At 25.4% G+C, this 13,396-nt stretch overlaps 1 protein-coding gene across 1 annotated transcript in view; it reads right to left on the bottom strand.

The window, feature by feature from the left end:
• The window catches only part of LOC100212546 (carnitine O-palmitoyltransferase 1, liver isoform), an 81,394-nt gene that overhangs the window by 19,415 nt on the left and 48,583 nt on the right, over positions 1 to 13,396 (bottom strand). Inside the window, exons 8-12 of the mRNA XM_065812564.1 lie at positions 3,185 to 3,262; positions 3,006 to 3,113; positions 2,829 to 2,913; positions 2,187 to 2,301; positions 1,816 to 1,975 (exon numbers count right to left, since the gene is read on the bottom strand). Of these exons, the coding sequence (XP_065668636.1) occupies positions 1,816 to 1,975; positions 2,187 to 2,301; positions 2,829 to 2,913; positions 3,006 to 3,113; positions 3,185 to 3,262 (546 nt within the window). The remainder of the gene's footprint in view (positions 1 to 1,815; positions 1,976 to 2,186; positions 2,302 to 2,828; positions 2,914 to 3,005; positions 3,114 to 3,184; positions 3,263 to 13,396) is intronic.

The following is a 13,396-nucleotide window of genomic DNA, read 5'->3' as shown; positions in this document are numbered from 1 at the left end:
GATGTCAAAGGTCTAACATCAACAAACTATGAGTTGTATTAAATTGTAAGTAAATAATTTTATAAGCAAATGCAGAGGGATTGGTTAGTGTTGCCACAAATGAATTTTGTATAATGCATTTTGTTATGGACAAAATAATAGAACTAGAGGACATTAATTTACGGGTAAAAGTAAATATATTAAGGGGTTAGAGATGCACTGTTATGTCAATAATCTCAAAAATGATTAGACAAAACTAAGAATAAAAAATTATTTAATTTAATGAAAAAACAAAAATCTCAAAAATCATATAACGACGAAAAAATCTCGATTAACCTATTGATTAACTAGGAATAATTATAACTTATAAATTTGATGGATTAGTATGATTTTTATGATGATGATGTATTGTTTTTATTATTGTTACAAGATTTGAAAAAAGAGCAGTTCAAATTGCTTTGGCGATGAATCATACTGAAATAGCCTGTTGCTTGGAGCTTCAGTACATAAATCAACTATCTTATAGCCTACTCATGAAGGAGTACCACTACATTGACTGAAGGTTTGGGGTGGGGCAACAAACTTTTCTTTCATTATTCTTCATTTGTTTCTTCTTTTTTGAAATATAAATTTTGATTAAGCTATTTTGAGTTAATTTTTCTAATGAAAATTTGAGAAAATTTCCACTACAATTAGTAAGCAACCGGGGCCAGGGCCAAGGCTAGGTTTGATAACACATAGCCATTGACCGGGGCCAAGTTTATGACGAGAGCTGCATTAATATTGATAAATCCTATAAAAATATTATTTTTAATTAAAATTTATGACATGAATTTTATTTAAAAACAATATTTTATAGAATCTATCAATTTTAATGCAGCCCCGGCCAGGTTTATGACCGGGGCTGCATTAATACTGATAGATTCTATAAAACTATTGTTTTTAATTTTAACTCATATCATAAATTTTAATTAAAAATAACATTTTTATAGGATCTATCAATATTAATGCAGCCCTGGTCATAAACCTGGCCCTAGTCGCGACTATGTGTTATCAAACCTGGCCCCGGCCATAGCCCCGGTCACATACTAACTACAATAATTTCAAGATAAACCATTAATTTTGAGACTGTTATCCAAAATAAACATTTGAGATTGGAATTTCGAGGCATGCTACCCAGGTTTTTCTTCAATTTCTTTTTTAATATCAACTCAAAAATTCAGCATTTTGCAAAAACTGATATTCTGCTGTATGTTCGGAGCAAATAGTTGAACAAAATTTTTTTGGAAAGCGTTCCTTCAAATATTTATAAACATAACTTGTCCCATTTTTATTAAACATATACTAATAAATCACAGGAAAAATGTTTATTTAGCATATTTTAAACTAAAATACATAATTTGCAAAAATATGACAAAAGGTTTCAAATAAATTTCAAATAGTTAGAGAAAAGTTTTATTTCAAAAACTTTAAAACTTTTCATTTTAACTGTAATTATTGTTTAAACAAGCTATATCTATACAAAAACTTTTTGTCTTTTTGAGTTATTTTAGCACATTAGTATAACTAACGTATTTATTTTATAAAACTTCAAGAGTTTTGTTAAATATATCTTAAGAGATAATTGTGTGTCGAGTAAATTATAAGAAATAGAAGCAGAAATAGGAAAACCTAAAAAAACAGAAAAATGAAATAATAGAAAAATTTAAATGTTTAACAAATTCAAAATGAAATACAACAACAAAAACTTGATTTGATAAATGATAAAATTGAGCAGAAATTATATCAAAACATATTTGGTGATGTTGAAAACAAAAATTTAAATAATATTTTTACTTTTTCTATTAAATCTAAAGAGCTTCTATTGACACCGCTACTAAAGAATTTACTCCTCATTTCAGCCCAAACTGGTCGGTCAGTTGCTGTAAGTACAGGTAAATATTCTTCTCCGGGTCCAGGTTTGTCATCAAAATTTTCAACAATTTTATTTAGTTTTCTAAATATATATAAACTTTCAACAAGTTTTTAATTGAGCCAAATAATACCACATAAAAACTTTGCACAAACACAATAAGCTAACAAATTACAAAAATATTATTATTATATATTACAAAAGCACATTACTTGAACACATTACAAAAACTTCTTTTTTTGTTGTACATTGTAATGCAAATATTAATTAAATTTATATATTATTAATGACATACGCTTGAATATCAACAGGTTTTAACAGGTTGCCACTAAATATGACTGCAAGTTTGAAAAATCTTCCTTTATGATACACAATAACATAATTGGATTCAGGAACAGTTACAAGTTCGTCTAAAAAAAAACAAATAAGTTTATAAGTCATTTCATAAATCCTAAACTACAAAACAAACAAAAAACAAAAACAAAAATATTAATATAAAATGCATTTATCTAAATGCAAATTATGTTAGTTATCAGCCATTAATTAGGTTATCAGCCATTAATTATGTTATCAGCCATTTCAAAATAAAACTTTTGCGGCTCACTACACCCAAAAATAATAATATACTTAAAATAATATTTAGCTATTTCATTTTAGTTCTATTTAAAAACGCCAGGTTTATAAAACATAACATAATTACATTCAAAAAAACAAAAGAATTTGGCTTGCAATGTACAATACATGCTTGTAAATAACAACACATTTATAACACCAAAATGATAACCTGTTGTCAAATTTTTTTTATATCACCAAAATGATAATCTGTGGTAAATTTTTTTTTTGCAATCATATATGACAAATAAAAAAAAATTCTGACAAAGAACAATTTAAATTTTTTAACTATTTACTCTTTGTCTTACAGGACAGAATTTTGTACCTTGTTCTTTTCCTGGTATTCTTGTTGTATTAAACTGTCTAGTATACTGTGATGAGCAGAGGGGGTAAAGCAACATTAAACGAAGCTAAATAAAACAACAAAAATCATAAATTTTACTAAATTTATTTATAATATTTGAATAACATTTAAATATTTAAAAATTATAAAAGGTTTTACTGGAGCCATAGTATGATTATCAATAGTCTTTCTATATTTAAACAAAGCATGAATGATATTTGCAGCTCGTGCTGTTTGTATACTTGATTTTGGAGCATATAAACTCCCCTAAATAAAATTTTCTAATAAAAATTTTGTATTACTAACTTTATTTTAGTCCAGAAAAAAAGCGAACTTACAACACCGTAGTAGTTGCTGTTTATCATTAATGGAGAACGGGATCGTAGGTAAATAAATTTTTCCCACCAGTCACTAACCTAATAAAACAATCTTAATTTTAATTTTCTTTGTTTTTAAAACATTACAAGAGTTTGTTTTTTAAATTCTAACAAAAAATGCCTGCTACACTACTACTCAATAATGTCATCATATGAATTCAAGTTCATATGAATTAAAGTTATATTAAAAGTACTACAATAATAATTAAAGCAAAAAATGAGTTTTAAGTTTATTTTTTTTAAACATTGGAGTTTTAGAGCTTTACCCTCATTTGCAGATAATATAATGACTTGCTTAGTTATAAAAACAGAGACACAAGCTATACCCATGCAATGATTCAAAAAGTTGCAGCATTCAACATCCTAACCTGGAAAAATGGAATAGATGAAAGAAGTGGTGTGAAGCAGGTCAACAGATCTGTCTACTCTTTAAGTCTTTGCTTAGGAGGCCTTCTACAAGACAGTAGCCAGATGCATTTAACAACTGTCCTAGGTGAGTACTTTTATTGAGACACCATTTCTAGCCTTTACTCAACAAGACAGGGTGTGTCAGAACTTTCATCTTTGCCAATACGAAAAAGTAAACAATTTTTTTTTTCAATAATTTAATTTTTTCAATAGTTTAATTTTAAGATATTTAGACTTCGAATGATTTTTATAGTTTTTTAAATTAAATTCAATTACAATGTGGTACTCTAAAACACACAACTGACATAATTTTTAACATTACAAATATCTTTATTGAGAAAAGTTACATTAACTTGCGTGACAAACAAGACCTGTATGTATGTGTCTATATATATATATATATAATATATATATATATATATATATATATATATATATATATATATATATATATATATATAGTCACATTTTTGGTTTTTCTCAGCTATTGCCCCTGCCCTATGCATAGACTTGTATAGTTTGTACTGAACTACATTTCAAGCGAAAAAAAGGGAAATGTCCATATGATAATTAAAAAAGAAAAAACCCTATACCATGGAAAAAGTGGCATGGTCCAATGTTTAAAGGGGAAAAAACGGCAGTGTCACTAACGTCATGTGATATTTTAAGTCACATGATCACACCGCCCAATGAGGGGTCAATCTTGTGTAAACAGCATTTTAAAGATGGCAGATTGCGAAGAGCACTGTGAATTAACAAATAGGCTCAAGAAAAGGAAAATTACAGGGAGAATAAATGAAATACTAAAAAAACAAAAACTTTTGTCTCATACAACAGGACCTGACTGCAAATGTACACAATATAAATGTATTGAAGTTGTAACAGTAGATAAAAGAGCTTGTTTATTGGACTCTTACAATGCATTATCGAGCAAAGAATACCAAGACTCTTTTCTGGCTGGCCTTATTACAGTCTGTAATGTCACAAGAAAGAGATCACAGAAAAATGAAATTATCTTAAAAGACTTGAATGACAACAGCTACAAGTACAAAGTATTTAAGAATATTAATGATGAGTTTACCCAGGTGTGCTTCAAAGCTTTTCTTTCCATCTTCGGCATCAAGAAAGGCAGGGTCGAGATAATAAAACGGAGTTTATCAACTACAGGTAGGCCTAGCATAGAGACTATACTATATAGAACAAGATCTAGTGTTTTTACATATAATTTAATTAATAAAAGCTATCCTTACATTATGTTTCATATTGTGCGAACATTATTAGGCCTCTACTTTCGATTAGACTAGTCTAGTGCTCTACTATAGGCTATAGGCCTACTAGACTAAAAGACTATAGGTCTATCTAATGCTTAAAATCTTGATTAATTTTAAAATTATAAAAATAATTAAAAAGGCCTTGGCTTTGATTTTAGTCTAAATAAAAGGGACTAGTCTCTATTATAACCATATTAACAATAATATTATTATTAACATAATATTTCCCTAAGCCTAAGCCTTTAGTGTAGATTTAAATAAAAGGGACTAATCTATATGAAATGGTAAATAAATTGAAACAGTTTCTCAATTATTTATCAAGCATGTTATTTTAAGATTATAAGATTATTTAACATATTTTCTTATTGTTTTTCATCTTTTCATCTTTAGGTGAGCCATCAAAGGACAGAAGAGGTCAACATACAAATAGACCTCATAAGCTGACAGATGAAATGGTTCAGAAGATAAGAGATCACATTTCTTTTAGGGTAGGCAGTCTCACTACTCGCAAGATAAAACAAGACGCCTATATTTATCTGAGGATTTAAACATTAACGAAATGTTTAACATGTTTCAAATTATCTATCCAGATAGCAAGATTTCTTACAAGACATACAGGACAATATTTAACAATGATTTTAACATTGCTTTCGAATATCCTCATACAGACACTTGTTCATAGTGTGATGAGCTTAAAATGAGAATAGATCTCATTGCTAAAGATAATTTAATGAACCCTGATTTGCAAGCAAAGCTTAAGGAGTTGGAAACTGAAAGGGACTTGCATCAAAGAAAAGCAGAAACATTTTATTGAAGAAAAAGAGAATCTAAGATAAAAGCAATTAATGATTCAACATTTGAAGCAATAGCATTCGACTATCAAAGAAATTTAAATGTCACTAATAACTCAACCAATGATTTTTATTACAGAAGAAAAATTTCATTTCTTTCTTTTAACATCCATGTGCTATCGAGCAAAAGGGTGTTTATCTATGGCTATGATGAAACTGTAGCCAAAAAGAAGGCAGACGAGGTGACATCTATGTTATATGATTATTTAATTCATCACCTAAGTCAAGATGTCAGGGAATTAGAGCTATTTTATGATTCTTGTGCAGGCCAAAATAAAAATTATACAGTTATTCGGTTTCTGGATTATCTACTTCAGCATAAAAAAAGATTTGACTCAATAAAGATTTTCTTTCCTGAAAGGAAAGAAAATCTTTATTGAGTCAAATATTTTTTTATGCATTCTTACATGGAGGGTGATAAAGACACGGGTCTCATTAACACCAAATTACAGGTCAATATACCTTCTGATTGGATTGATATTTTTAAAGCTTCTCGCAAGAATCCAGCTCCTTTCAATGTTTTGGAGCTCAGGCAAGACATGGTGAAAAATATGACACAATTTTTAAAACCTTTCTTTAAGGCTGGATGTCCTGTTCCAACTAGATGTCTTAGAGAAGTGTTTTTTTCCAAAAATGATCCAGGAACAATGAACAGAGACTCTTGGAATGGTGCCTTTTTAAAAAGCACCATTACTTCAAATATGAAAAGCAAAAGCAAAAATGCTCCATGTGAACCTTTAAACTTATACTCTGAGAAACTGTGCATATCAATGGCTAAATTTAAAGATCTGCAAATTCTTAAAAAGTTCACTAAAAGACCTGACTACTTTGATTCCTTATCACATGATAACAATAAAAATGAAGTTAATGGACAAGAGGAATTTGACTATTTTGACTAAATAAAAATTAATGTTGTTAAACAGTTCTGTTGAAATAAAATAACATTCTTTTATCTTCCTTATTAATCATTGTTATTTTGTATAGTCCTTGTTTATAGAATGTTAATTTGTGTGTATGAATGAATGCGAGTTTCTTAGTTCAAATTGAGTAATATAATATTTTCTTAAATTGACCTTTTAATTTTTATGACTTAAAAGTAAAAGTCTATTTGGTAAGAAGGCTTTAGTTTTATGTGGCCAACTTATATAATAGAATACAATGACCATTTATCTTTACTTTTCTTCATCTGATGTCAGGTAGACATTAACTTATTTTGAGTGTACATTATTTTAAAAAGAAAAATATACAGGATTTCTTGGATTTTTATCCATGAGCAATACATCTCTTTCAACCTGTCCCAGATGTTCAAAATATTTAAAACAATTCAATAATTATTGGATTCAGCTACCAAAAAAAAGATTGTATTATTCCAAAAAACTACAAAGATGATTTTAGTATTGTGCATTTAAACAGTCAGAACCGTTATTGTATAGACATTTCGAAGAATAAATTTGAAATAAAAATGTTTTAACGAACTCTCAGATATTCTAAAATTAAAAAAAAAATATGTTAAATTAATGTTAATTATAAGTTTTTAGATAGTTGGCGCCTAAAATTTAAATAAAAAACAAGGATAAAACTTGCATAGTAAATTACAGAGGAAAAAACGGCAATGTCCAATTGGACCCAACTCCAGGTATGAAGCGACAAAACTTTAAATATTTAAGCCAGAACCATTTTAACTTCATAATTGCTTAAAGAAATGGACATTTTTGAGAATTAGTGAAAAAAAATTAAGTGTTTAATTAAAAGTAATGTTGTGAATGGTTTTAAACTTTAAAAATCGAACATCTTAAAATTAGAAAAATGTCGTTTTTTCCCCTGGACTCTTCATATATATATATATATATATATATATATATATATATATATATATATATATATATATATATATATATATATATATATATATATATATATATATATATATATATATATATATATATATATATGTATTTATATAAAATGAATAAAAACAACTTTTGATAGAACTCTAAGTTTCATACATTTTGGCAATCATCACCCATTGTGTACAATTCGTTACATAAAAACTATTTTAAAAATACAAATAAAAATTATGGTTGAACAAGTTCTGACGTTATTAAAACAAAAAGATGTCAAAGATTTTTGTCTTTGGAGTTGAACAATGAAAGTAAAAATTTTTTTGAATGCCAGCACTTTGATATTTCATATCTTTTATTAAGTTTTCTCCTCTGTATGATAACATACAAAACTTCTCGCGGAGACAAAGATTACAACCTTTTGATGCTTAATTGTAGGGCTTACATTGTGCTATTATCTTCTATGTAATCACAGGTTTTATATTTGTAGACTTTAGTTTCCATATTTTTTTGGAAAGTTCAATGTCATTTTTATATTTGGGTGCATTGAAAAATTTAAGATGATATTAGCATATCTTAACTTACATTGTTTTGATGTTACATTTTTATTGCGTTGTAAAATCTTGTTTTATATGCATTTATTAAAGATTTGACATCTTGACATTAGGCATGCAACTATGGCTAACTTTAATATTGTTTCGATTTAAAACTTTATGAAGCTTGTATCCTACTGGAAAGTGTAGGTCAATTAAAGCTAATAAGCAATTTCTAATTTTAATTTCAACATTTTTGCTAAATGGGGGGTTATACTATATAATTTTACATTTGCAATGTTTTTTTTTAATTTTTGTTTATTTTCAGTTGGTAGGTTAGTTAAAATCTAATTGTATACTGATTTACATAAAGCCTCTTCATACAGAATTATTTAACAGTTTCATTTACTGCCAAAGTTGATAATCTGAACTCAAAAGTGCGCGGGATTTCTTTTATATACACACACATATATGTATGTATATATATATATATATATATATATATATATATATATATATATATATATTATATATATATATGTATATATATATATATATATATATATATATATATATATATATATATATGTATATATATATAATATATATATATATATATATATATATATGTATATATATATATATATATATATATATATATATATATATATATATATATATATATATATATATATGTATATATATATATATATATATATATATATATATATATATATATATATATATATATATATATATATATACATAATACATATATATATATAATACATATATATATGTATTATATATATATATATATAATATATATTATATATATATATATATATATAATACATATATATATATGTGTGTGTATATAAAAGAAATCCCGCGCACTTTTGAGTTAAGATTATCGACATATATATATATATATATATATATATACATATATATATATATATATATATATATATATATACATATATATATATATATATATATATATATATATACATATATATATATATATATATATATATATATATATATATATATATATATATATATATATATATGAACCTATCAATGTTTTTCTATGAGCTGAATAACGTTTACAATACCGCAGAGAAATCATAAAGAACTGTACTCAACAGTATAATTTCTTTAACAATAGAGTTGCTTTCATGTGGAATTCACTACCAGATTATGTTGTCATGCAGCAAAGCACTAACTCTTTCAAAAATAGCTTGATCAAATATTATACTTAAAAGCCTAATGAAACTGCAAAATGAAAATGCAGTTCCAAAATTACTATAGCTTTCTCATTCTTTAGCATTTGACATATTACTTGTAACAGATGAGATGCTTTACACAAAGATGACAATAAAACTTTTTTATGACTTATCTTTTATGTTAAATGGCTTAGCGCCATTTAACGTAATAGATAAGCCATTTTTAATCATTTTTATCTAATATTTAAACAAGTTTAAAAAATTATTTAAGCGGTAAGATAAAAAATTAATTAACATTATAAAAACTACTAATGAAGTATGAATGATGACTTTGTAAAAAAGTTTGCATGACAATTACATATGATATATGCACTATTAACAAATGTAATAACTTAAGAAAAAACAATGATAAATTTGTTTTTATTAACCTAACTTTTCGTTTGAAATTTTCAGTAAAAGAAAAAAAAAAAAATGTTATAGGCGCGTAAATAAAAAAATCATAAAATAAACATAATAAAAATTTATTTATTATCTTGCAAGAGCAAGAATATTTATTTAGAGAATTTTTTATAACATAACAATAACAAAAATAATTACCTAATTTTAAAAAAAATAATAAAAAACAAAACAAAAAATCATTAGCTAAAAAATAGTACATGTTAAATTCTATTTTATATTAGCGTCCTTTTGATATTTTAAATTTTGTTTGTTTGTTTGTTTTCTTATAATGATTTTATAATAAAACGACATCTTATAAAGAGTTTATTTTTTTATAATTAAAAATAAAAAACTTTTTTTACAGACACAACTCTATTATTACCTTTTTGCTTGAACTTATGCTTAAAGTAATATAGTTTTTGCAATATTTTTGTTTATATTTATAAGTTTTATTTTGTTTATATTTATAAGTTTTATTTTGCGAAAAAATAATAATTACAATAGCTACATCAACTTTAAACAACAGCTTCAAATAACAACTTTAAACAACAGCTTTAAATAACAACTTTAAACAACAGCTTCAAATAACAACTTTAAACAACAGCTTTAAATAACAAATTTAAACAACAGCTTTAAATAACAACTTTAAACAACAACTTTAAATAACAACTTTAAACAACAGCTTCAAATAACAACTTTAAACAACAACTTTAAATAACAACTTTAAACAACAGCTTCAAATAACAACTTTAAACAACAGCTTTAAAATAACAACTTTAAACAACAGCTTCAAATAACAACTTTAAACAACAGCTTCAAATAACAACTTTAAACAACAGCTTCAAATAACAACTTTAAACAACAGCTTTAAATAATAACTTTAAACAACAGCTATAAATAACAACTTTAAACAACACCTTTAAATAACAGATAGTGCAATATCAAAAAAGTTAAAACAGAAATTTTCTTATAATTAAGAAAGAATTTTGATTGAAAAAATTATTTAAACTAAAAAAATTGTTTTTTTTTTCCTCAGTTTTTCTTTCTCCTTTTCTATTTTTTACAAAAAATTATATATATATATATATGGCTCCCATATATCAGTGAATTTTTTTCTTCTTCAAAAGTATATCCACCTGGACAGAGGCGTGGTGGCCCCAAAGGCTAAGCGGGATTCCCGCATGGGCTTTTCACTTTTTCATCTAAATATGGGCCTTTTGGCAAATTTTAATTTTTTCTACATTTTAAAGAAATTCCACAAGCATTTAAAATATTTATGTTAGCACAAATTAAATTTTTATTAATCACTTGATTTAAAGTCTTCAACTTTGAGCGCAATTATATTAGTATTTTGCATAATAATAATATTGCTCTGAAAACAAAGTAGATGTTTTGAGGCGTATTATGATATTTTAATCATGAGAAAAAAAATGAACCCATAAACGGTTTTTAACGATTGTAGTGTTGACAAAATAAGTTTAAGAAAGTCCGCAGACCCAACAATAATAATGGCTATTATTATTGTTGGACTTAATTTAACCACAAAACATTTTTCTTAAATAAATTAAAACGCAATACAACAATTATATAGTAATTGTATTGCGTTTTAATTCATTTAAGAAAAATGTTTTGGTATTAAATTTTAAATTAAGTTTTATATAAATAAGGATCAAACTCATGTTTTGCATATTTGTAACGTTTCGAAACAGATATAAACTTCTTTAATAATAAATAAAGTTTTTTATTTTTATACAGTTTATATTATTGTATGTAAATAAAGAAATCACTCCGTAAAATCTTGTCCTCAGACAGATTAAAAGAAGGATGATGAAATGCTAAATAAAACTACATTATAAAAACTTTCATGTTTAAACTGTCAATAACGGCACCATTTTTAAAGCAGCATTTTAGCTTTTGTGAGTTTATGCGAAAATGTTAAAACACCGAATTAAACAAAAGTATAAACTAAAAAGAATTTTCTCATAAAATAAAAAGAATTTCTTATTTTTCAAGATTTTCCATATTTATTTTAGAAAAAAAAGTATACAAAATTTAAAAAAATTTATATTATTATATAATAAAATATATATCATTATATAGTAATAGAAAAATTAAAATCTTTGATTTTTAATTTTGTGTGACGATATTCTTCAAAAAATAAAATACTAATCGTATTTGCTTGCGTTAAAGTTGTGTTTTAAGAAAATCAAAAAAAAATGGTCGCTGTATCGTGTTGTTACTATTTTTTATTTTGAAGTATTACAAACAATATTATTAGTTACAAATTGTATCATCTCAACTTGTTGGTTTGTATTAATGATTTATTAGAATAAGGCCAGTTATTATATATACATATATATATATATATATATATATATATATATATATATATATATATATATATATATATATTAATACATATATATATATATATATACATATATATATATATTAATACATATATATATATATATATATATATACATATATATATTTTTTCGTATAGGCCTTTACATCAAGCATATATGGTAAAATCCTGCATATATAGGCCTTTTAATAAAAATCCCGCATGGGCTTTTTAGAGCCACCACGCCCCTGCACCTGGATCTCGAAAGAACCAGAATTTTATAGAGATTTCAGAATTAATAATGGAACAAATAAAAATGAATTGCTTAAATTTTATATACAAAAAAACAACAAATTTAAACAACAATTGAAAAGGTCGTTTTTATACCATTTTTGTTTGCAATATTTTTTTTTAAAGTTTCAGTAGAAAAGATAATGAGTTTTGAAATCACTATAAAATTCTGGTTCTTTTGAGACCCAGATTGATATACTTTAGAAGAAAAAAAAATTCACTGATATACGGGAGCAAGTGTGTAACCAAGGGTCATGGTGGGTGATCTTTTTCAAAAATTAAATAAAACCAATGACTTTTCAGTTACTTTCAAATCAAAGTTCATCTGTTTTTTATACAGGAAACTGGAGATACCAAAAATTTACCAAAAAGTCAATACCCTTATGTGTATATATATATATATATATATATATAGTATATATATATATATATATATATATATATATATATATATATATTTATAATCTTTGAAAGTCATTTTCTTGTTATACGTTAAAATATGGGTAGAATTCAATAAATACGGCTGCGTATAAACTTTTTAAAAATATATATATTTTAATAATATATAATTATTTCGATATTTCGCTGATTTTTCGTAATCAGCGTCATCAGGTATAATAAATAAAACAGTTACAAAGAAATCGTTATAGTAAAAACAAACCGTTAAAAAGATAACACTAAAAAGCCAAAATAAAATACAAAAAATTTTCTCAAATAACTGACGTCAGCAGATTTTATTAAAAAATGGCCCCCAGGTTTTAGTTCTCACGTTATCACCGCCATCCCGATTGAGAACCACATCACTATTTCTCAACTCCTGTCGAACCCTAGCTTTGCTTATTTCGAGTGACTCTCTGATTTTCCGAGTTCGATATTCTGGGGCTACAGATAATGTTTTGGGGTGCAACCAATCAAACTTACCATGGCATGTTTTGGAATGTTCAGTTGCGCCCGAACTGGA

This window comes from Hydra vulgaris, chromosome 12, assembly GCF_038396675.1.
Source record: "Hydra vulgaris chromosome 12, alternate assembly HydraT2T_AEP".
Lineage (NCBI taxonomy): Eukaryota > Metazoa > Cnidaria > Hydrozoa > Anthoathecata > Hydridae > Hydra > Hydra vulgaris.
Note: the sequence above shows the minus strand (reverse complement) of the source record. Positions and strands in the feature narration are given on the sequence as shown.